Consider the following 24,497-nt stretch of genomic DNA (forward strand, 5'->3'; position numbering starts at 1 on the left):
GGGGTAAGAGGTACTATATTGTTATAAACAGTTTTTAAAGAGCTTTCCATCTTTTCAATTGCATTTTATTCTTTTAAATTTCAATGTGAATTGTTTGATGCTATAATTTAATTCTATTTTACTGTTCACTTTTTGTATGTTTTTAATAGTAATGTTCTTTTAAATTGTGAGACACCTCGAGGGCCAATGGGGGGGGGGGAGAGGAATACAAATAAATATAACAACAACAACTTGATTTTCCACAGTAAAATGCATATCATCTTTCAGAAAGATTAAATTTGCTCATTTTAAAAAGGTCATATCTGATACAGTTTGGACTCAATCAACACACTGAGGGGAACATTCAAGACAACCTGAGTTCATTTAGAGATCTGACAAAAATTTCAAGTTAAAATTTTAAAAGCTGGGAGATCGGTAGGAAAGGAAATTATACTCACAGTTTTCTCCCTCTCAAGTGACAAGGCAACTCCAAAGGGAACAAATATTCAGAAGGGAGTGGATAATCAGGACAATATACAGTATAAAAACATTCTGTTTGTAACTGTCAGTTCTGATACACATTATTGTTCTTCACATCATATTGAAGGCTGAAAGATGATTAAAAAATATTTTATTGAATAAATAATATGTCTCATTTAACTCTTTTACGTAAAAAAGTATGTCTAGATGAAATAAGAGCATTTTATGTCTTCATTTTTACCAGGGTTGAGAATTTAGATATCTTCGAAGCATCCTTCATATTACCTGGACCAAATAATAACATTAAAGACTGCAACATACACAGAAATATTACATTGGTTAAATAAGAATAGTGTTCCATCTATATCCATGCATTGTACATCCCTAAATTATATGAACAACTTTTGAATCTGATACAGACCATTTGATATGGCAGTAAAAGGGGAGGACGGACTGGAGGGGAGGGGAAGAGAATGTATACAGCTGCTGCTGCTGCTGAATAGCATGTTCAAGCATGAGGAAGGCGGCAATCCTTCACTCACCTACTTAGGTGTAAGCCCCTTTGAACTCAGTGGACCTTACTTGTGAGTATGCATGTGCTGGGTTGCTCTTGTTAAGACATTTCACAGTTCACTACTGTAGCCTTTTCACTCATCAGCACCGCTCTAGCTTGCAACATGTAATTGTGTTTTGGTGCCTTGTGCACACTTAAGAGCAGGGATGGGCAACTGTGGAAGGCTAGCGGTCCATATTAGCTTCCTGCGACACCTAGGAGAGTTGCAATGCTTCCACAAAAAATAAATACCTGTAAATAACCCCCCCCCCCCAAAAAAAAAAAATACCTCTAGGGGCAATGGGGGCATTTTCACCATATTTGGCCAGGAAATGTGCACACACACACACAGACCATGGGCTTATTGAAGTTATTTGGGGGCAAAAAAGTTTTTTGGGGGAAAATGCAAGAATTGTTTTTAACCTCTGCAGGGGCCTCCTAATCTGGTGTAAATGCCCCCTAGGGTGCATCTGGGGAATTCTGGAACAAAACTGAAAAAAGATTTTATTTCTGATAGGGGTGCTGGAGGCCACAAGAAATGGCCACATGGACTGCATGCCACTTTGCAAACCCCAGCCTTAGAAAAACACTTGCAGAGAATGCATTCTTGCAAGTCCCATTAAAAGGAGGTGCATTGTGCAATTTTTCAGTGCAGCTCATAGTTAAAATTCACCATTGACAACGTTTACAATAAAACAAATTGTGCATATTAAAAATACAATACAGTACATACTTGGCAAAAGTTCCCTTCATTGTAGAAATTAGAAAATAATTGCAAAATTGTTGCATTATTTGGCTCCATATAGCAGATAAGGATCCCTCTATTCTCCTGGCAACTTAGTGAAAGAACATGATTTTCCTTCCTTCCCATCTTGTACCAGTTTTGGGGACTATACCTTTAAATGGATCCAGCTGATCACTTACAGCCTACAGAGTACTGGCCTGCTACATCTGTTCTTGACTAATATTTACTCTGTGTATTAGTTTTTCAGTATGGTTCATTCTCGGATTTATCTCTAGGCTTTTCTGCTTTCGAGGACTGACGGGCTAGCCGAGGTGGTGGTACTGGCTTGGCTGATCTGTCTTCTTCTGTTGCCTCTTCTTCACTCACTGTGCCAAATGTTGGTCTTGGCAGTAATGGTTGCCTGAAGCCCCTGGTTCCCAGAGGATGACTTCCTGGGTCTCTGTTATCCCTCTCCATTTCATTCTTCCATTCAAATCTACACTGCTGCTGTCGAAGTCTCTGGTCTCTCAAAATTCTCCCAGCTTCTGACTTCAAATTCAGCACTGAGGTATGGTCAGATTCAGAATCACTGCTCTCACTTACTGTAAATGTAGAAATTATTAGATATTAATACCTTTTCCAAATATTTAGCATGAAAATATATTATGGAGCAAAATGTTATAATAAGAATCCCAAAATGTGAAATCCTTGAGAGACACTTATTATGTGAATTACCTTGTTGCTGTGTGCATTCAAGTCATTTCCAGCTAATGAGAATGCTAAAGTGAACCTATTATAGGCAATGGCATCACTTACTATGGTGTCACTCAGTGCGGGAAGGGCAGGCATGTGCCCTACCTGCTCCTCCATCCCCAGGCTTCCTCCCTGGATAGGAAACCAAGGGATGGAGCAGTCAGCAAGGGCACATGCCTTCTGCCCTGAAGGGGGAAGAGGGCCCAACTAAGAGTCACCCCTCTTCTGGGTGTCATTTGGTGCGGTCCACACCCTTTGCATCCCTCTTTCCCATGACACCACTGATTACAGGGTTCTCTTAGCAAGATTTGTTCAGAGAAGATTTGCTTTCCTCTGATACAAAGAGAGTGTGATTTGTCCAAGGTTACCCAGTGGATTTCCATTGCCGATTCTGGTACCTCAGAGTCCTAATGCAATTCTCAATCCACTACACAACATTGGCTCCATTCCATTATATATTGCTTTACCTTGTGGAGATGAGAGACCCACCCTTTCACATGACTGTTGACTCAATGTATTAATCACATGACTGAAAATGCTTCACAAATAACTAAAGTATTACTCATTCCCTAGACATCTGCATAGATGCATTCCAATTATCTGTACCCAGCCTACTTGCCATTGTCAAATATTCGGACCAAGATGCATACCAAATTTCATGTTTCCCTGGCAAAGTTTTATTTGGGATATACTCCTGTATGAAATGGGATTTGGGATTTGCCACAGAAGGAAATCCTAATGAAAAAGAGACATTCCTCCTGATGTATCCAATACTATGTCTCACCAGTCAGGTCCCAGTACACAGGGGTGGAAAAGCTGGGAGAAAGACTCTTTATAAGAATCATCTGCTATATAGCAAAACCGAGTTTTTGCACACATGGTTGAATCAGGGTGCAAAGCTAGGAAGCGATGTGAAGATGTGCCATCTCTCCTCTTTCCATCCAACACTGTAGGGTGAATTCTACTTTCTGAGACCGCAAATTCCATGCCTGTTCTTATGTAGATTCAAAGTTGTTGCAGCAGCATCCCAGTGTGATCCAGTGGTGACGTGGAAAAGTCATGCAGTGCTTTGAAACTTGAGTGCTAATTTACTTTTAAATAATATCACGGTGGGAGAGCAAGATCATACTTATGCCAAAACATGAAATAGACATAGTAGGCAATGAGAGCAGGCTGATAAATTACCACAACACTGTCATTGTGTTGCAGTTCCAAAAGGAACATGAAATGGTAGAATGGTTATGGACAGATCCTAGCACCTTTCAGATCAAAAGAGCTTTTTACCAAGGCATGTCACTAAGAGAAAGATATTAAAATCTAGGAAACTATGAAAGATGCAGTGGCATAACTAGACCTCTGGTCAAATGCCTTAGGCATTGCAGCAGTGGCATTGAAAAAGGAAATAATAATAATAATAATAATAATAATAATAATAATAATAATAATTTGTTTTATTTATATACCGCTATTCCAAAGATCATAGCGGTGAACAGCAAGTAAGCTAATTAGCAAGTAAGCTAATTTGCCCCCAACAGTCTGGGTACTCATTTTAGCGACCTCGGAAGGATGCAAGCCTGAGTCGAGCTTGGGCCCTTTTGCTGGTCTTGAACTGTTGAAATGTTGTTACTTGTTTGAACTTGATGTTCACATGACAGTTACGGTGTTTTTATTCTTTCAAATACTACATGTTTACAACACATGTTCTAGTTAAAGCAGAGGGTTTGAAAAACAGGGCTAATACGCAACCCAGTGATATTGAAAACCTGTAGGTATCAGGAATCTATGGCTGAGATGCAAAAAATTGCACAGCTAGTTCCATACACCATTGGTTTTTTTAGGGGTTGTGGTTCTTAAACAGCTCCCTGGCAAACTGCTCTGGAGGCTTTTCAAAAGTAGCTTTGCTGCATAGAAGCCTGCATCTGACCTGGATAAAGTAAAGAAGGGAACTGGGAATGTTCAAAACCCTGGATGTGCCTTCAGTAGTTCTTTGGATCTGGGCCTAGTACTTTAACGTCAGAAGAAGACAATAGCTTCTTTCAGAGAAGTAAAGATGTTGCAACAGGGCCTTTGTTACATGTCCCACTCTTGTCTCTGTTCAAACAGGTTTTGCAGGCTGTTTTTAAAAGTGAGACAATATACAACAACAGGACTAAAGTAATGGGTGTGTACACAATAGCCAATGATGCTTCCATCATACTCCTTTCCAGGACTAGCTTAAGGTGGTGGTGGTGAGAGTGAAATTTAGTCAAATGCTTTCCTGTGGGCCATCACCACCCTCCAGTCTTACTCAGTGAAAAGTCCTGTCAAACCCTGTTTCCACCCTCCTATTCTTGTAAAAAAGTAGGCAACAGAAACTGTCACTTCTTGCTGTTACTATTAACATACTGTCACTCAAATGTACTATAGACTGTGAACAAGTGTGCCCATGCATGAGTGTCTAAGGCAGTCAAACAGCATGTCAGGATTCTTTGACCTGGAGTTACAATGTTCAGTGAAATGAACTGATAGATGGGGAAGAAATGTAAGCTGTGTTCTCACTCTATAATGGGGAATGATTAACAAGTCAGGAGACAGGGTTGGAATAACTGAGTATGATATTTATTGCAGACAAAGAACAGAAACACATATACACAAGCTAATAAGTCTGACAACTAAAGAGTTAAGTTCATAGAGGAGGATCAATGAAGTAGGGGTAGAAGATGCAGCATATTAGAGAAGTTATCAAAAGAAGGGGATAGAAAGGAGGAAGAGGAGGGGGGTTGGACCCAAATGGAAAAGTGGAAAGTAACACTGGGGAAGGGAAAAATAACGAAATATAAATATCTTGCACTTCACGGTACACAGGTAATTTGCTTAGGCAAGGAAGGAGAGATAGATAATGTGAAAGTGGAGAGAAAACAAGAGAATAGGATGCAATATTATCTCATCTAAAGAGAGGGTAGACCTGATGTGAATTGTGAGACTAATTCTTATACTAAAGTGCAAGGGATATGCTAGTTGTCTCTTATAAATGACTAATCCCTCCCTGGGACTTAGATAATAGGTTGTGGGCTATTATCCAAAAGCAGAACTGTGAAATTTCTCAACTTGATTCTGTTATGTTTCTACAAATATCCTGCTTTGTGTTTGTGTGTGTGTGTGGTGGGGGGGGGGGGGAGGTTGCAAGGAAATTTGTTAGGGTGTCCTTTTCTATGTTTAACAGGAGCACATATTTTGTATGCATTTTAATATATGTGTTTTCCCACTGGGGAACATATGTATGAATGTTTAGCTGATCGTATTTTTAAAATGTTGATAGGACTTTGGGGCATAACTTCTTGTTGTTGATGATGTTGTTGGGCCTTGAAACCATTTCTGACTTATGCCAACCCTAAAGCAACATAATCAGGGTTTTTCTTGGCAGATTTGTTCAGAAGGGGTTTGCCTTTGCCTTCCACCGAGGCTGACAGAGTATGCCTTGCCCAAGGTCACACAATGGGTTTTCATGGCCAAGCTGGGAACCCTGGTCTCTAGAATGTAGGCCAACACTCAAACCACTACACCATGCTGGCTCTTCCAGAACATATCATGTTTCTCCAAAATGCCCTGTAAACTTCACAAAAGTGTAGAATTGGCAGGCAGGCTGTGTTTTATCTCATAAAACTAAGGGAAGTCAATGGCAATAGGCAAATACTATGAATAGAACTGTACACACTAGGGGACAAAAAAAGTAAAGGGACTGGGGGAGAGAAGGGTCTTAGCAACTCCAGAAGGGGGAGTTGAAGCATCAAAAATAGATCAGCTAAACAAATTTCTGATGTACACTCTTAAAGGATTGGTTTAGTGTGAGAGAGGTCTTCTCAGGGGGCAAAAGTGATCTAAATAAATCTTCTTTACCATGGATGCTGTGTGCAAAAAGTAGACCTATGGTGAGCTTATTGTCTACCCTGAGTGCAACTAGAATTCCATGTATCCATTTTAGGTAGATATTCTTAAAGACTGCTAATCATTTTACTAGCAAAAATCATACTTTTTGGCATGGAGTCACCCTTGCCATGATTCTGGCTTGGCCCATTAAAGGGTGTTCCCTGGGTGCTTTATATTATTATTATTATTATTATTATTATTATTATTATTATTATTATTTCATAAGACTCCCCCTATTAGGTGAGATTACAAGATTCCCTCCCTTCCCCCCCATTTTGGGACTTGGGGGTTTTTTTGGAGGGGGGGTGCAAGAACATTCATTTATGCAAACCAGCCCAAATTGTGCGAAAGATTTCATGTGATATTAAAATAAATGAGGATATCAGCTGAGATCCTGCAGTAGAATTATGGGTATGATACTGTAGCTACACTCCATCTCCTGATCCAGTCCCTGAAACCTATTTTAAAACCTAATCAGCCCTTCTGAGCAATGGAGTTCTGCAGTGCTGGGATCTAATGGGCAGTGTGCTGAGAAGTTACAACAGGAGTCGCTCCTGCTGCTCCTGGCACTCTTGCTGACTGATGGAAGGCGGTGGCATTACTAAGGGGTGTGGGGAGTGTGGCCTGCACTTGGTGACACCCAAAAAGAGGTGGGCCCTCCTACTGCTGTGCCACTCCCAGCTTCGCTGCAGCAGTAGAGGCCTCCTCACAAGGAGACCTCTGCTGCCATGGCAAAGAGGGCCGAGCATACCCTTTTGGCTGCCCCCCCCAACAGCTCCCCTGCACCAGTTGACACCAGGACTGGGATGCCACTGGTGGGAGGGAGCTGCTCACATCATTCCTCAGCACTCCTCTTATCAGCACCACATAGCTCCATCATTCAGAATGTCTGGCTGGCCTTTAAGGTGAGTATCAGGGCAAAAAATCATAAATGTGAATATGAAACAGATGTGTGTTCATAATCTAACTTACTAACAGAATGCAGCCACTCTTTTCTTTCTTTCTTTCTGTCAAGGATAGGAAAATATGCAAATATTATTTACATCCCTGTTTCTGACACATCTTCATCTCCTGAAGATCAGAGAGTTGCTCGTTTACTTATTGGACTAAAAGTCCCAGAATTCCCCAGTCTGCATAACTGCTCACTCCTCCTGTCCTGGTAGCATAAACTTTTGCTTTGCATCATCTCTCAGACAGAATAAAATGTGCTCAAGTCAAAGCATTAAGCATTATACCCAGCAGCCAGGCCAAGTCCCACAGTAAAAAAAATAATATATTAGTATACAATTATATACACAAATATACTTAGAGAATGTTGCTTATACAACATATTCAACATGCTGCCTATAAAATAAATAGATGTGCAGTAAAACTACTTTAAACATATGAATAAAGCTCATGGCTTAGTCTAACATTTTTGATCCTTTAACAGGTAACCATGACAGAAAAAAATGCTGAATAATCCATTCTTCTTTTCATTCATTACCTTTGAAAGAAGACTGATTTCTTTTCCGTACATTCTCAGCAAGTTTAGTGTTTTTAGGTAGTGAAAGGTAACGTGGTGCTTTGGAAGTCGGCTGTGAAAACAAGCATAATACTGTATGTAAATGTACAATATACCTAATGCATATTAGTGGAGCTTCTTACACAACATTCTGAATTTTAGTGCAAATAGAAGTATGTGAAATACATGTTACATTGGTAAGTATGTCATGTGTTAACCATAGAATTTTTCCTCCATTTAAAATAATTTTTTATAAATTTAAAAATATTTAAAACTATAGCCAGAAAATCTAGCTATTCTTCCATATTTTTGGAAAGATAATATATACATATGTGATTCTCTCAACTGAGAAGGCAGGGTGCCTTTTATTCTCATCCTTTTTACCCAAAGACCTCCCACCTTCCAAATCCTTAGCCCTCTTATCAAGATCTACTTTTGTTTCTCCTTTAGAAAAAATAAGGGCAATCCCTGGTAACATTTCAGAGCAAAAAGGCTGAACAAAGTTTCCAAAGTTGAAATTAGGACATAGGTGTGCTAGATAATTCCTTCTGGCTCCTTCTTTCCCTCCTCCACCCGCTAAAGGCAGAAGTAAAAAAAAATATTGAAAAGGTGTAGACAGTGCAGAACTGAGCAAATTAGAAATATCATAGAAAGTCATGTAGTGTATACATGACACATAATTCAACTTTCTGTGTTATAGGATGTAATTTCCATAGTGCAGAACTTTTGATATCTCTTCAAAGCTCTATGTGCATATATCCTTGCGTTAAATAGCCCTCTAAGATGTAACTCATGTGATGCTTTATAAAAAAAAATACTCAATTTTCATTGGCAATGACATTATGATCACTGCCATATTCCCACATTAGATGAAGGTGACTATCTAATTCTACCTTAAGGTCAGATGAATTTTACTTATAGGTATAGTCTGGCTGTGTGACCATGAAATAGAAACCACAGGTACCAAATAGAGCATGCTCCGACTATTGAAAGCCACCCAGTGGCCTCACCATGTTGTTCCAATAACATTATATATTATTTAGTCAGCTTGCTAGTAGGACATATTATGAATTATGAGTACCGGTCTTGACAGGCTGTTGCTCTTCCTAATGCTCTCCCTCAGGCTGTGCCGGCGACGAATCAAGATTTCTTTAGCTTGTTTTTCATTTGCGTCTTCAGCTAGACTGTATCTGTTGTACGATGGTGTCTGAAACAAACAAAAGCAATTGCCATATAGCTCAAACTGTATTAATGCAGTGACTAGTGTGTGTGTGTGTGTGTGTAGGCACATGCACCTTCAATTTGCCTGTAGAATTAGAAACATAGACTGATAGTGTTGGACAGGGCCTTATGGGACATCAAATCCAAGCCCCTGGTCAGTGCAGAATCTCTAGCTAAAGCATTCCCAGACTCTTTTTGAAGGAGTCCTCACCACTTCTCTAGGCAATTGGTTCCACTGCTGAACTGCTCTTACTGTCAAGAAGTTCCTCCTAATGTTCAATCAAAATCTACTCTCCTGTAACTTCAAACCATTAGTCTTGACCCTTCCCGCTGGGACAGCAGAGAACAGGCCTGCTCTCTCTTCTGTGACAGCCTTTGAGGTGTATAAAATGGAATAATCTGGTCAACAATACCCTTGATCCCCTGCAAATTTAATGCATGGCAGCCCCATAAATATTATAGGAAATATAGCCTACAGCATGTGGTATTTGTTGGTGGACTCCAATCCAAGTACTAATGGGGGCTGACCCTTCTTAGTATCCAGAATGAGACAAGACCTGGTGCCTTCAAGGCATTTAATCATCCCAAAATGCAGCCATAGTTCAATGTGTTTAGGAGTTTCATGAATATTCAGACACATAAAAAAGAAAACAGATGTGCCACCTAGGTTTTTTGACAGCAATGGATTTTAATTGTTCATAAAAATATTGGAACATTATATTATGTATAAAATGTGTTTTAAACCACTTCACCTTTGTGTTTTAAATAGAACTGTTCATTTAATTTTTGAAAATTTAGTATTAATAAGATTTTAGCTGTATTTTGTTTTTAATTTGTTAGAAGCCACCTTGGATCACTGGCATACACTGACTTGGTGACACCCGGTATGGGGGTGGGGCTTATGGGGGCGGGGCTTATGGGGGCAGGGCTTCACATGCCTGTGAATTGCACGCATGGCCCCGCAGCGGCCCGGACATGGCTCTGGAGGCCCTGCAACAGCCCCAATATTGCTCTGGAGGGCCAACAGTGGCCCAGACAGGGCTCTGGAGGCCCCACAACTGCCCAAACAGGGCTCTGGAGGACCCACAGTGTCCCAGAGAGTGGGTCCAAGGTCCCAGTAAGGCCCCGTGAGGGGCAGGAGACCAACAGGATGTCACCCCCTCTTCTGGGGTGTCGCTACTGCCTTGGACCTCATGCCTGGAAAAAGATAAGGAATTAATGAATCAATCAATTAGTTCAGAATTTTAGGTATCACAAGTGATGCTTCAAGTGATACTTACTCCTATTCACCCAAGAGCATTAATGTATAATACACAACATAGATATACGTTATTTCTGCCTCCTCTGTTAGGACGACAACGTTCCACAATTTTGAGTTCTCTCAGATATCTCCCAAGAAATATTGGCTGGAGGGCATGAATAGGGATTCCTTAACATTCAGCATGTAGGAGCCCAGGCAAAGAACACAAAAATGCATCAGTACAACTATCACTGTGCTCCTTCATGCAGGATCCCAGCAAACAGAGCAACAGCTACCACAAGGAGTAATGAGGAGCAAAGTTACAATAGCTTCATCTGCTGCTTGGAATATGGATGATTGTTGGCAGGTGCAACAGTCAGTAGTGATTCTTGGGCAGGGTACAGACTGCCAGAAAGAGGCGGCTGGGACCAAATTGCGTGATACGGCTAAGCAAGAAAAAAAGGACCACTAAAAAGTGGTTTCGTTTTGCGCCGCCGCAAACAGCACCGTCTATTTGTCTAGAAGCACCACCCCTAGCATGTGATGAGGGAGTCCTTTTCGGCCCATCTGTACCGGGTCTTGGTTTCCATATCACTGGGGTGGTGAATCTGTTCCAGGTTTTGTCCTGAACTTTAAAGGAGTTAGAATTCTACACCTTGAATAGCTCATTTGAAGACTGGATGAAAACTCATCATCCCACTGACACTGAAACCACCAGCAGCAAAATAGGAACTCAGCCTAATGATGCAGAGTTTATTTTAGACTAAAAACTGCTACTCCGGCTTAGTGCCAAAGAGTACTGTACATATTTGAAACAAAGTTCCAGCAGGCTGTTGCAATCTCCTCTTAAGCTTTTTTGTAAAGACAGTAGTACAGCTTGTCAAATTTCTTTGCCTTCACTACATTTATTCATCATCTTTCTTATATGCTAATCCTAAGTACATTTGCTTGGAGGCAAGTCCTACTGATTTTAATGGAAATTACTTCCAAATAAGCTTGCTTATGATGGCATCCTAGTGCTTTTAATAGGAGATGAAAAACATTACCAGCTGAGGAAGTAGATACATTCACAACAGGGTGTTCCATTAATACAGTTTGCTACTTACTCTCTGCCGTATTTGATAGAGATTCTTTGTTAAAATATCTCTTATATCATCTGTCTGGACAGGATAAGAAGGACTTCTTTTTTCTTCTTCTTGATGCTCACTGTTGCAAAATAAAATATAAAGCTCAACATGTCATAATTTGGAATAATCTGAGCTACATTTCCCTTCAAGAAAAATAGCATTTTAGAAGTATCGGAGGACATGCATTGGAAGACATTTGTTATATTCCAAAAGAAGCATGAGAGGACATTTCTTATAGTTTTATCACACAAACCTGACTGGTCTAATTAAAATTGTTACACATTAGCTTTAAATTGCTCAAAAAAGAGGAAAGCAGATAAAAACTCATTAAGTTCCTCAGCTTTCTGAAGCTGAAGCTAAACAATTTGGTTCAAAATAATGGTTGATAGGGTGGACAACTGATTTTAAAAAGTTTAATTGATCATATGCCTTTTCAACAGATTATTCAATGTAAATACATGTTTATAGTATTGAAATAAAAGTCTTGCTGAACACACTCAAATACCTCACAGTAAGATATAAACTATCTCACAATAAAAAGTTCATGACATCTAACAGCAAAAATCTCAACAAATAAAGAAAATCAATACATTTTTTTCATTCCACCACATAATACTCGACAATAAAAACTCACAAAGACAAATCAGCTTGTCCATAACTCTAAGTCCACCCACAAATAAATTGACAGACTGCTTTAGCAGATTAATCTACATTATGCTTCCACTAAGCCTGTTTATTCAATAACATTTTTCTGCAGGTATAGTTGTCAGCAACAAGACATTGGGCCTCTCCAGTGCTGAACCTCCCATTGTGGAATGCTCTTTGTAGAGAAAGTCACCTGATATTTGCTTTTCTTGTAATTCTGGCACAAGGCAAGTACTTTTCCCACAGTCCCAAATATTTTAAATTTTATCCCTCTCTGATTTTGCAGGGATAGTCCTGATTAATCCTCTGATGTTGCATTTTTTTCATCTGTTAAAAAAATGTCCACAGTTCTCTTTCCTCCTCCCACTTCTTTTCTTTGTCTTCAGTTTACTTCAGTTGCTGCAAATTGAGTTTAAAGTGCAAAAGTAGTTTGCACTCAGTTAATTCAGCAGTGGGGGGAGATGTTACCCCAGGAACCAGCTCATAATCATCCCTATTCAACCACAGATATCAAATCAATATCAAAAATGGAGGTTGCCAGTGGGTAGCCACCAGGGGGCTCCCCAGCACATGAAACCAGCTATACCATAGTAGGACATCCAGATGGCTCAGCATGGGAAAAATCAGGGGCACTCAGCTGGGATCGCTCTAAATCTAAATCATCATAATCCCTTCACTAAGAAGAGTGATGGTAGTGAGCTGGACTTGGAAATTGTTTGCATACAGCAGACAAATACAGTTTCCTTTTGGGAATGTAACTCTTTTTGTCTGAAGACATTCACGTCAATTGTCAAGACGTTCCTGCATACTGCATCCCATTCTTCTCCCCTGCGAAAGTCACTTAAGCCTTTCAGCTCCTGAAACACTGCCCTCAGGACACATTTCTTATTATAAATACATGTGTTTAGACAATAGCAAATCAGTCTAATTGAAACCAGACAAAACCTCTGTTTGATTTCAGCTAGAGACCTCAGTAGCTGCCCACCCCACATGTTGCAAGTGGGGCTATGCTTCAGATCAGTACAGTATTACCTCTTGGCCACCCTGCAACTTGCTATTACCTACTGCCTTTTGCCTCATTAGTTCTTGTGTGTGTGAGTGAGAATGTGTGCTTCTGAGTGTGGATTCCCCTTTTCAAATAAACTATATTAATTTGTAAAATTGCCTCTGGCATTCTCTGGGTTTGGAACTGTTATAAAGTTGAGACCCCAAGTTTCCATTACTGAAGTCTTCTCACTGCTTCCCTTTGAGCTGAAGCAATTTCCTAATTGAATACAATTTGTGGATGCCCTGTCAGGTCTCCCTGCAATGTAAGTAATGGAGAGGAGGGGATAGAGTCCTGCTCTTCCCTGCACACTCAGGCAAAAGCAAGCTGCTGCTGCGTCTACTAATTTGTGCCATTCTGACCAATTTGTCAGGTATAAATTTTAACCAATTTCACAATTTGTGCCATTCTGACCACACTTTGAAGTTGCTTGGCCACACCTGTCTCAGTTTTCATCACACTCATTGTTGTACTACTATTGTTGCTTTTAGCTCTTGCATGTTTCCTTTACGTATACATCTTACTGTTTTATTATGTTGGAAACCACCCTGGAAATCCTTTGAGCTGAAGAATATAACTCTTTGAAATATTTTAATTAAACTGTGTAGCTCTAAATGTGGAAAATAATCTACGTTCACTTTTGCCTTTGATTGGACAACAGGAAAACAACACAAACCTTGAGGCAAATAATATTTTTACATGCAACATCTAGTACTGACAAGCTAAATCGATAATGGTTTTGTCCTCTACATACCTGATAGAAGCTAGAGATGGCACTGTAGTCATCATTCCATTCTCAGCCATCTCAATGGCATGTTTTATTTCAAGTTTCTTATACAGGGCTACTATACTTGATTTGGGCTGACTTTCCCTAATCAGAAGTTTCCTCAGGTACATCTTGTCAAATTTTACAAACCTGTGAGAAGCAGGAATAATACTGTTAACTAATTCATCTTGCAAATGCATTAAAGGAGCTGTGTAGTTAAGACATGTTCCACCCCATTCCCCAGGTGACATTCTCCTTAAGCTTCAAAATTATATTACTTATAAAAATCACACCAGTTGAGCTAATAATCTGAAATTGAATGTTCATTCCCTACTCAATCGAATCTGTGAAGGCATCAAATTCAAATCAATTCAGTAACATTTGCCACAGATGCAGGAAAGTAAAATTTGTCAGATTTTTTACTATAGTTTTTAAACAGGCATATCATATAGCATTTTTTGGCGCGACCTCCGGACTCTTAGGACCCATGCATCATTTAAATAGCATACCTCCAAAGAGACCCAAAGCAGCTTTATTTTGGCAGTCTATAACAGGCCAAGGTGACTATAAAGGTTACTAAGGTTTTCCTATTCCATTAACACGTATGGTGGTACCTACTAGCAAACATATCCTGTCCATGCTCAGTTTCATTATTAAAATAAAAAGCTGCCCGTTTCTACTTGGAACTACTTAACTGATTCCAATAACCAACTAATGGATTGTGTGTCGTATGGGGTCAAGGGAAGGCAAGCAACGTGTGCCTCATAGCTGCTATCCTTTTTAACCTGCCCCTCTAGGTAACTAAAAATCCACTATTCAGAAGTAGTGGTGGAAGATGGAGAAGACGATTGGCAAAGGAGAGGACAGGGTAAAGCAGACAGGAGGACAACTAGCATGAATTACAGGAAAATTTTCATGAACTACAAGAGCTGCATTCATAGTCAGTTAGAAAATGACAAATAAGCCATCTTAAACAAGAGAGCCAGTATTTTATGGGGTGTCTGTCTAACTGGGATGTGTGGCCAAACTCTGCTCAACTAAAGAGAAAAAATTGTGTGACTGAGGACATTATCACATTCTATTTAAACTGACTTATCCCTGACCAGATAAAGTCACGTTTAATTTTAAAAGTGGGTGTTATCACACTCAGCTGCGAAAAGGCGAGTGCAACCCATCTGCAGTCCAAATCCCAGCTGCACTTATCCAGTGGCTTTTAAAAAATAGTAAGTTCCTGTTTTTGAAAAGCCGCTGGATAAGCATGGCTGGGATCTGGGGTGCATATGGGTTGCACTCGCCCAGCCTCAGCTGAATGCAATAACACCTGCTTTTAAAATTAAACGCAACTTTATCCGGTCAGGGATAAGTTGCTTTAAAGTGAATGCAATAATCTCTTTTGTCTCTGCTGAACAGGAAAAGTGAGTACCTAAAACTGCAAGTTCCTACAAACCACAAAATTTTATGACCCTGCACATCATTACTGATCACAGGATACATCTATTCAGCTAACAGCTTTAGCTTTCATTTCTTCCCAAATTTCCATTTGTTTTGTTTTTTAATTTTTCCATTTTGGTTTTTCTTTTTACCTTTTAAAACTAATATTTATTAACCACCTTTAGCAAAAAAAAAAATAGTATAAAGATAGCTTAAAATGTAATAAATAATATACTGATTAAACTCTGTTCTTAAACCTGCAGGGATTGTTTCTTTTCATCACTAAATGAGAATGGCTCCATGATTGAAATAAAGCCCAAACAGAATGCTTTGTGGACATTTGCATGAATTGATATTTTGAATATATGATTCATTTTTTTAAAAAAAAATATTCTAAATGAAGACACATTTTGAATATGGATAGTGAGTTGACAGGCAAGCCTTCATGGTGTAGAAATTTGGAGCATTGTGCTATGACTCTAGAAACTAGAGTTCAAATCCCTGCTCAGCCATGGAAACCCACTGGGTGGCCTTTTCTCAGCCTCAGAAGAAGACAATGGCAAATCCCAGAACAAATCTTCTTACCCTTTCCCTTCACCACTCCCTTCTCCTTCTGTGTCATGTCTTTTTAGATTGTAAGCCCGAGGGCAGGGAACCGTCTAACTAAAGAGATTGCATGTACAGCGCTGTGTAAATTTACAGCGCTTCATAAATAAAGGTTAATAATAATAATAATAACAAATTGTGCCAAGAAAACCCTGTGATAGGTTCACCTTAGGGTTGCCCTAAATTGGAATTGACTTGAAGGCACAGAAGAACAGTGAGTTGGCAGATGTGAGAAATATCAAGCAAGAAACAACACAGAAAAAGTAGAGTGGCTGTATAAATTTAATATTAGCAATCAAGTCTGATTCATTGTGAAATATTGCCACACAATATAACATTTTGTAGAATTAGCATATTTCAGAAAGCAAATATTGAGCTAAGCAATCTAATTAGCTTTCACCCTTATTCTTCAATGTTGTACTTACTTATCTTTCCAAAAGTTACGACCCCAGTGTCCACACACATCTTCAATGCCAGCCTTCACATGATCAAAGAGCTTAAACGTAAAAACAGAGTCATTACATGTTTTTTGTGCATATTGTGGATTTTACAGAAACATTAGTCTGTCACATAGGTCCCAAACACACTGTAGAAATAATCCAGTTTAAGACTGCTTTCTAGGAACTGTCATTTTTTAAGACATTTATCCTTCTCTGTCAGAGAGGTCTGGTGCCACAATCAACTACAAATCCCAGGATTCCTAGCACTGAGCCTTGACAATTTAAACAATCTCAAACTGAATTATTTCTGCAGTGTGTTTTGGACCATAGATACAACAGAAAAGTCTCAAATGATACGACTAATTCTGACTAAGCCTACTCTCAAGCCTGACTACATATTTAATAGCCGTAAACTTTCATGCTACCATACCCTGGGTGGCACAGCCGGATGGGTGGAGGAAGTCTGGTTTATGGCTCAAGGCATTTCTCCTTTATTCCCTCTCCAACCTATTTTTGGCCACCAGGGCCCAATTTATTAGATCACCCTTTGCTTTCAAGGGAAGGCCTCTGTGTGTGTGTGTGTAAATACACACACATATACACCTATGTACATCCTGGTATGCAAGCAGTTCTTGCTTCAGAGTGTATTCCCAAGGTCAGTGGTTGTGGAACAAAAGAGAGCTAGCTCCACTGAGCCATTTGTCTGCTATGTTGCCTGTAAGACAGGAATCCACATGCAGTACATAATTTTGCCTGAGATTAAAAGAAGTGAACTGGCTGCCAGTATGCAATAGCAAGTACATTTCTATACTGCTTATCAGTGCACTTAAGCACTCCCTAAGCGGTTTACAAAGTGTAAGCTAATTGCACCCAATAATCTGGGTACTCATTTTAGCAACCTCAGAAGGATGCAAGCCTGAGTCGAGATTGAGCCCTTTCACTGGTATTGAACTCACAACCTTATGGTTTTGGGTGAGTGGCTGCAGTACAGGCATTTAACCACTGCACCACCAAGGGCTCTAGCAATATGCTTGCTAGCGATGACATTACCCAAATTGCTTGGGATCTTGATACTTGAAGGAACACTGCTTCATATACACACCTGCCAAACATATAAGTCTGCTAAGAGAGCCCTCCTCTGTGGCTCCTCATTCAGGGCAATATGCTATGGTAATATGTGGCAGAGAGCCTTCTTTGTTGTGGCACCTCTGATATGGAACACATTTCCCTTGTAGGCCCTATTGGCACAAACACTGTTGTCATTCCAGCACCAAGTGAAAACATAATTCTTCACTAAAGCTTTGAGGACCTAACTGGGTTTCCATAAACCCTCACATGTATATGATATTAAATTGTTTTAAACGGATTTAACTGTTTTAATCTGTCTTTTTAACTTGTTAAATTGTTCTTAGCTTTTAAAAATCGTCGTCGTTGTTGTTGTTATTCAAAAACTAAAGACTTAGAGTGTTGTAAAGGATCAGAGAATATCTCATTCAAAAATATTTAGGTTCTTAAAATAAACCATAAATTTATATAACAAGTACAATACAAGTGTATTATGTATAACACATTATTTCCTATTACAAAACAAACAGGCAGCTATTGAGACAAAAACTGAATGCATTTCCAAGTCATGCACTCAAACTTCAAACATACCCGACAATAAATTTCTTCACTGACAGCTGGTTGCTTTTTATTTGCTCTTTTAACATCAAGAAATTCCACCAGTGGGCGAATTGTTATTCCCTGTGCAAAGAACAACAGCAACAAGCATGAAAATCAGTTCAACCCTTATAAGTTATTTCCCATTTTGTTATTTTTATATTTTATAAAGCATTTAGTTCAATAAATGAATTTTCAGCATGTGGCACAAGGATATGAGGTTTTCAAAAGTAAAGACAAGACATTTGTGTTACATAAGAGTAAGCATAGCATTAAGAAAGACTTTGACATTGATTTGAGTGGCATTATAGACTAAGTTAAAAAGACTGAGATGTCAGAGGAGTAGGAGAAGGATGTACTACTCTAGTAAGTACAAAAGTAAGACTACACTACAATCCAGAATTTTAGAGGGAAAAGAGACAAATGTCTGGATTTTTTAAATGGCATACAGGTCAAAATGGCAATACTGAATGTGGAATGCAAAGGCAATGGAGATACCCAAGCCATGCCTAGTCGATGTTAAGAGGTGCTGTTTTTTTAAAAAAAAAAATTCCTATGTATGCCACCTTTCTCACAGAGTGTGACTCAAGTCAGCTCCCAGACAGAGACAATTAAAAAAAACTTCACAGTTTTTAAAAATATAAAATAAATAAAATTACAACATAAAAAAAACCATTTAAAAACAGTTTACAAAGATAAATAAAACATCTCAATAAGACTTCCCCTGTAAATCTTTTGAACTTGTATGGGGAGATACAGTCTTTCAGATAGTCTTGACCTAAGCCATTCAGGGCTAAGCTGTATAGTAAGCAACCTTATCTTGCTTATACTAACTGTTTATTTGCATGCCAGATGACTTCTTAATTGTTTGTTTTTCCACACCTTCTGTCTTCCTGCCTCACTTTTATTCTCAGTCATTTTTTCTTCCCTCTTTCTCTTCCATTAGACAATGTGCTTGATTTTGCACAAGTGTCTGTAGGTAATCTACTTTTATGCATTTTTCAAAGAAGACTAAAGGGCTGTATGAACAGCCCGTAAGGGGCGGCTCTAAGCACCCCTCAAAGTGCTGGGTTGGGGACATGGCAACTGCACACCACGCCCTCAATTCGGTACAAAAAGGTCCTGTGAATTGCGGCTCCTATCTGCCCCCCTACAGGGACGCTTTAAGCGACCCAGCATGGCACGGCCTTATGACTCCCCTTGTGTGCAGTGCTGTTTGGGTGCTCTGTACAAGCAATGTCATCATGGGGCACGCTGTCTGCTCAGGCACGTGCCAAGATGGCGCCCAGGTGCTGGCACAAGGGCTTTGAGCCTAGTTCAGGTCCAGGCTGGCATAAAGTGCTGGTCTGTACACCCTCTAAACTTTTTTCTTTGCTAGAACCTGTTGAAGGGGTGGGTGAAGCTGGTTGTTGTTCAGCTTCTGCCTTGCCAGTTGATCACTCTGCTATCCACTGCTATCTTTCACATAACCCAACAGTTAATAAGGTAGACGGTTATACCAGGCCTGGAGGGTAGGAATAAGGAGTAAAGGAGTAAGAGGTTTTTACAGGATTAGGAATAACATTTTTAAAAATCTTACCCTGGAGTAGGACAAGGAGTAAACCCAATATTACCACTACTCCCTAGGCCTGTATTAATCAGGGCTGGGGAGTGGAAGTAAGAGTAAGGAGTAAAAGAGTAAGAGGTTCTTACAGGAGTAGGAGTAAGAATAACATTGAGAAAAAATATCTTACTCCAGAGTAGGACAAGGAGTAACCCCAAAATCACCACTACTCACCAGCCCTGGGTTATACTGTCACTGGGTAGAGTGATCAAGGAGATTGGTACTGAATTTGACATTAGTAGTGATTGATTTAGTATTGCCAGTGGAGGTGACAAAGGAGATCATTGCTGAATACTAAGTGAATATTAAATGATATATCCTTCAATAATAAATGCCATCAGATTTCTGATTTCTATGCATGATCTAGATAGTATAGAAAACTGATAGGAAGAGAATCATCTCATTTCAATATGGTGCTGGATAAATAAATGCATCCAAGATTAAATCAGGCTTGAACTAACCCTAGCAGCCAAGATGACTAAACTGAGGCTGTTGTAATTGGCCATATCATAAGAATAGATGACTTAGAAAAGACAGTAACGTTTGGTAGAAGGAAGTAGGAAAAGAAGACCCCACTGCAAGGGATAGACACAATCAAAGAAGCCACAGCCTGAGTCTGCAAGACCTGTCCAGAGCAGTAGATGATAGGGGGTGTTGGAGATGTTTCATTCATGAGGTCGCCATAAATCGAAGTTGACTTGAAGGCAGTTAACAACAATTAAGAAATTTAGAACTCTTAGCCAGAGAGAGAGAGTCTCTCACCAGACTATACACCCCAGGATTCCATAGGATGCAGCCATGGCAATTAAACTAAATCATAATGCTATATGTAGTGTGAAAGGTTTATAAGATATGACCATACAAGAGATTAGACAATAAGAGTGGATATTATTTATTGCATTATTAGTTCTTGTGGGGAAAAATGTTATTGATAAGGTAATAAGGTCATATCAGCTCATGTATTTCTTCTCATTTGAAAACTTTAGTACTGGCAATTGGGCGAATTACAGGATTGTAATGCAAATAACTGTTTAATCCCATCACACTGGAAAATACTATGAGCACATTCTTACCTGAATAAAAACAGTAAAGAATATCACCACAATAGCAGCTGTAATGAAAAGCTTCTTTCTAGGGAACACAGCAGAAGGAAGCAGGAAAACAAGTGAAAAGCATATGGCTCCTCGGAGACCTCCATAGGCGATAATAAACTGGTCCTTAAATGTTATAGGAATTGTCCGAAACACATTAATGATCTGAGTCAATGCAAAAACGCCTAAAAGAAATAGGAAAGCACATAAACGTATCATTCAGAACCTTACATTTAAGATAACTGAAAGCTTAAGAAACAGTGGCCGGTTACAGACCGGCACTTTAGTGCGTGACGAGCATGCACTAGGGTTACAAAAGGGCGGTGCTTCCGCACCGCCCTAACCCTAGTGCGTGCTCGTCACGCACTAAACGACGGCGGCCCTTCCATACGGCCGCCACCGTGAGGACGTCACGGCCGCGCCGCCTCTAGACGGGGTGGCGCGGACGTGACGTCCTTGCTCCACGCCAGGGCGCTTAGTGCACCCTGAACACGGAGCAGGAAGGAGCTCCGTTTCGGAGCTCCTTCCTGGTTTAGTCCGCTGGGCGCAGCCTTCAGACGGCTGCACCCAGCAGACTAAAAGAGAAAGGGGCCAAGCGGCCCCTTTCTCTTCTCCCCGCCGCCGTGGGGTGTCCTTGGGGCTTGAAGCCCCAGGGACACCCCTTTTCAGGCTGCGGGGAAGCAGCGTTTTGCTGCTTCCCCGCAGCCTGAAAAGCGGCGGATCGGGGCCTCAGCGGCTGCCGTTCTCGCCGCTGAGGCCCCGATACTCCGGGGAAAGGGGAGGGTCCAGACCGCCCCAAATGGGCGGTCTATAACCCGCCAATGAAAAACACATGCCTTTCTGTTTGCATCATCTATAGCTACATATGAACTTCCCCCAAGAACACCTGTTCAGCAGCAACTTAATCATTCTTAAGAGTCTCCCCCATCCCTATGTATTGTGCTTGATGGTGAATTTTCTTGAAAAAAAATCTCATATATATGAAAATGTAAGAGGACACTATTCTGCTGTGAAAAAAATTCCACCCCAGCTGCATTTTAAAGAAATCTGACTAAAAGATTCCATGAAATTTCATTTTGTTTTTACAGCTGTATGCCATTTTCTTTCTCTGTTTCCCCTGCTGATGTTACATAGGCGTGTTACAGGCCGCCCAAAAGGGGCAGTCTTGTGCCACTGCCGGTTGCAGCGCAAAGGAGTTGCAGCAGCCAAACCGTGCGACTCCTCTATGCTGCAAATAAGAAGCGCCAAATTTGTGGTGCAGATATGATGCCGCGAGGCGCCAGTGGTGCACTCACAGCATCATATGCGGACACAGTGCATCTGCTATGTAAAGATGGCGGCCCCCATGTGGAACGGGAGCCGCCATTTTGTACGGACTCGGTCCATATTTGGGTTAGGGGCATCTGGAAGTGACGCCCCTTTCTAACCCTAATACGGACCCAGTCTGTACTATAGGCCCGTTTGTAACGGGCCTTAGATAGAATGGCTGCCTCCTCAGTTCTGGATCGGAGATGGGTCAATTTTAATTCTTAAAAGATGCTAGGAAGGGTCATCTGGAAAGATCCACAATTTTAGTATCTTTTAAGCAGTTTTCACTTTCTTTGACAGTAGCTCCTTCTTTAACAAAGATTCTGCTCCATTACAGATAAGATTTTCAGTTATAAAATATGTTAAAGATCAAGTTAGAATGTTTTCAGTGACTCTTACCTAGTGCACGCCAAATCAAACAGAACAGGAGAGTGAAGCAAACAAAGGCCCAGTTCCACTCATGGTTTTTTCCAACTGTAGATACTCCCATAAAAATAAAGATAAGTGTCTCACTGACACTGCTCAGCATCTTCATGAAATACTTTATTGTAGTGTAAGATTTCTGAGAAACATTCTCCTCCACATATTTATTCATGGTCATAGCACAAGCAGTAATCCTGCAGGAGGAAACCATATTTAGTTTCTTCATATTTTCATTAAAGCTTTTTTACCATGATCACCAAAGCATAGGCTTTTGTCCTAGAAAGTTTCTAAGAATCACTCATGACCATATCCAAATTCCTGGTGAAATTCCTACTTAAACATTTCAGTATATTTTCAAAACTTTACAGAACATTCACACAAACAAACAAACCTGGAGAAATAATTAAAAGTAGAGCAGCATCTTGATAGCAAGAAGAGTATTGGGCTGGAATGGGAAGAAATAGCTCCATACATTTAGGCTGCAGTATTATACTTACTTTCTGAGTTGACTTATTTTCTGAGTTGTGCCTATCAGTTGACCATGTGGATCAGGATCCTTACATACTAATGAACTGTACTGGTGTATCTGAGGAAGGAGACCAAGTCTATGAAAACGTATGTTACAATGTCTTTTGCTCAGTCTCAAAGATCCCTTTGCATACTGATATCATTTTGCATACTGATATCCAGAATAATACTAGGTATGTGAATTCTACTCCCTTGGGAAGCTGTACTTCCCAAGTTTCACTGGGATTAAGGGATCTACCTACATTAGGGCAGGACTTCAGTTTCTCATGTTATTTAATGGCAAGACCCTAATATTATTTCATATTGTACCACAAACTGCAGTTTATGTTGGAAATTGTGCAAGCCTTTTTGCAAGATACTGCCAGAGAATTGCACTAAATAAACATGCATCAAGGTTATACCAAGCACACACACACACACACACACACACACACACACACACTGCACAAAAAGCCAGAGGGCCGAAAAGAAGGAGATGCTTTTTCCTGATCCATCCAGCACCAAAGGCTATTTTACATGGTAGTATAATGCATTGTAGAAACTGAGAGAAAATCTCATTGAGACATTCCAGATCGAAGATACATTGGCACATCCCATGAGGTATGATGTTTCTGTACATCAAAGCAGAACTCACAAAAACTATTAGGTATAACATAGTTTTAATAATAAGGTATTAATATATGGTCATGAAAATAGAAAGGTAATAGTAATTTTACTTTTCTATTTATTTATTTTCTGCACTATTTGTTTAAAGAAATAACTTTGCTCCTGATTTAAGCTCATATTGCCAACTTCACATAATTCCATGAGCTCATGAGAGCTCTAAGATTATCTGGAGAGACCCTTCTCTCTATCCCACCACCTTCTCAGACACCTTCGGGCCTTCTTGGTGGCTGATCTCAGACTTTGGAAGTTCTACCCTAAGGAGGTTAGGATGGCCCTGCCCTTTATCTCCTATCATGAAGTCAAAATATTTTTACATCATCAGGCTTTTAGAAGCTGACTGGGGTGGAGTTTTAACGTTGTGCAGTGCTATTTTAAGGTTTGTATAATCAACCCTGTTGGTAAACTTGTCATCTGCAGATTGGAATATGCACGGAAGGCATTACCCTGTTCTCCTGAATGGAGGTGCGTGCATGCAGCCGTGCCAATGTGACCATGTACACACCATGCCACTATTGACTGTAATGGGACTTGAGGTCCTGTGGTATTTTGAATATATATATATATCATTGGAAAGCAAGGCAGATACAAATGGCGGACTGTATATAGTCTTTTAATGAATTTTAATATTTTAAATATTTTAATTTTCTAAATTAACTCATAACTTATAAAATAGGTCTTATATTTATACTTTTTAATGCCTTTGTATAGTTCAAATTTGTGTTGTTTTTAAATATGTTAGCCACCTTGAGTTCTCTTATTGGGAGAAAGCTAAGATATAAATGAATAAAATGATAAT

At 39.9% G+C, this 24,497-nt stretch overlaps 1 protein-coding gene across 1 annotated transcript in view; it reads right to left on the bottom strand.

Annotated features, from left to right (window-relative positions):
• Window positions 1-649: 649 nt before the first annotated feature.
• LOC149319265 (sodium/hydrogen exchanger 2-like) overlaps window positions 650-24,497 on the bottom strand; it is a 50,368-nt gene continuing 26,520 nt past the window's right edge. Inside the window, exons 4-12 of the mRNA XM_089508009.1 lie at window positions 22,484-22,701; window positions 20,759-20,961; window positions 18,077-18,166; window positions 16,406-16,476; window positions 13,932-14,093; window positions 11,467-11,566; window positions 8,981-9,106; window positions 7,882-7,972; window positions 650-2,338 (exon numbers count right to left, since the gene is read on the bottom strand). Coding sequence (XP_089364135.1) covers window positions 2,001-2,338; window positions 7,882-7,972; window positions 8,981-9,106; window positions 11,467-11,566; window positions 13,932-14,093; window positions 16,406-16,476; window positions 18,077-18,166; window positions 20,759-20,961; window positions 22,484-22,701 — 1,399 coding nt within the window. The 3' untranslated portion in view covers window positions 650-2,000. The remainder of the gene's footprint in view (window positions 2,339-7,881; window positions 7,973-8,980; window positions 9,107-11,466; window positions 11,567-13,931; window positions 14,094-16,405; window positions 16,477-18,076; window positions 18,167-20,758; window positions 20,962-22,483; window positions 22,702-24,497) is intronic.

The sequence above is a fragment of the Sceloporus occidentalis genome, unplaced genomic scaffold (genome assembly GCF_023333645.1).
Source record: "Sceloporus occidentalis isolate IW3139 unplaced genomic scaffold, rSceOcc1.0.p SCAF_2, whole genome shotgun sequence".
Lineage (NCBI taxonomy): Eukaryota > Metazoa > Chordata > Lepidosauria > Squamata > Phrynosomatidae > Sceloporus > Sceloporus occidentalis.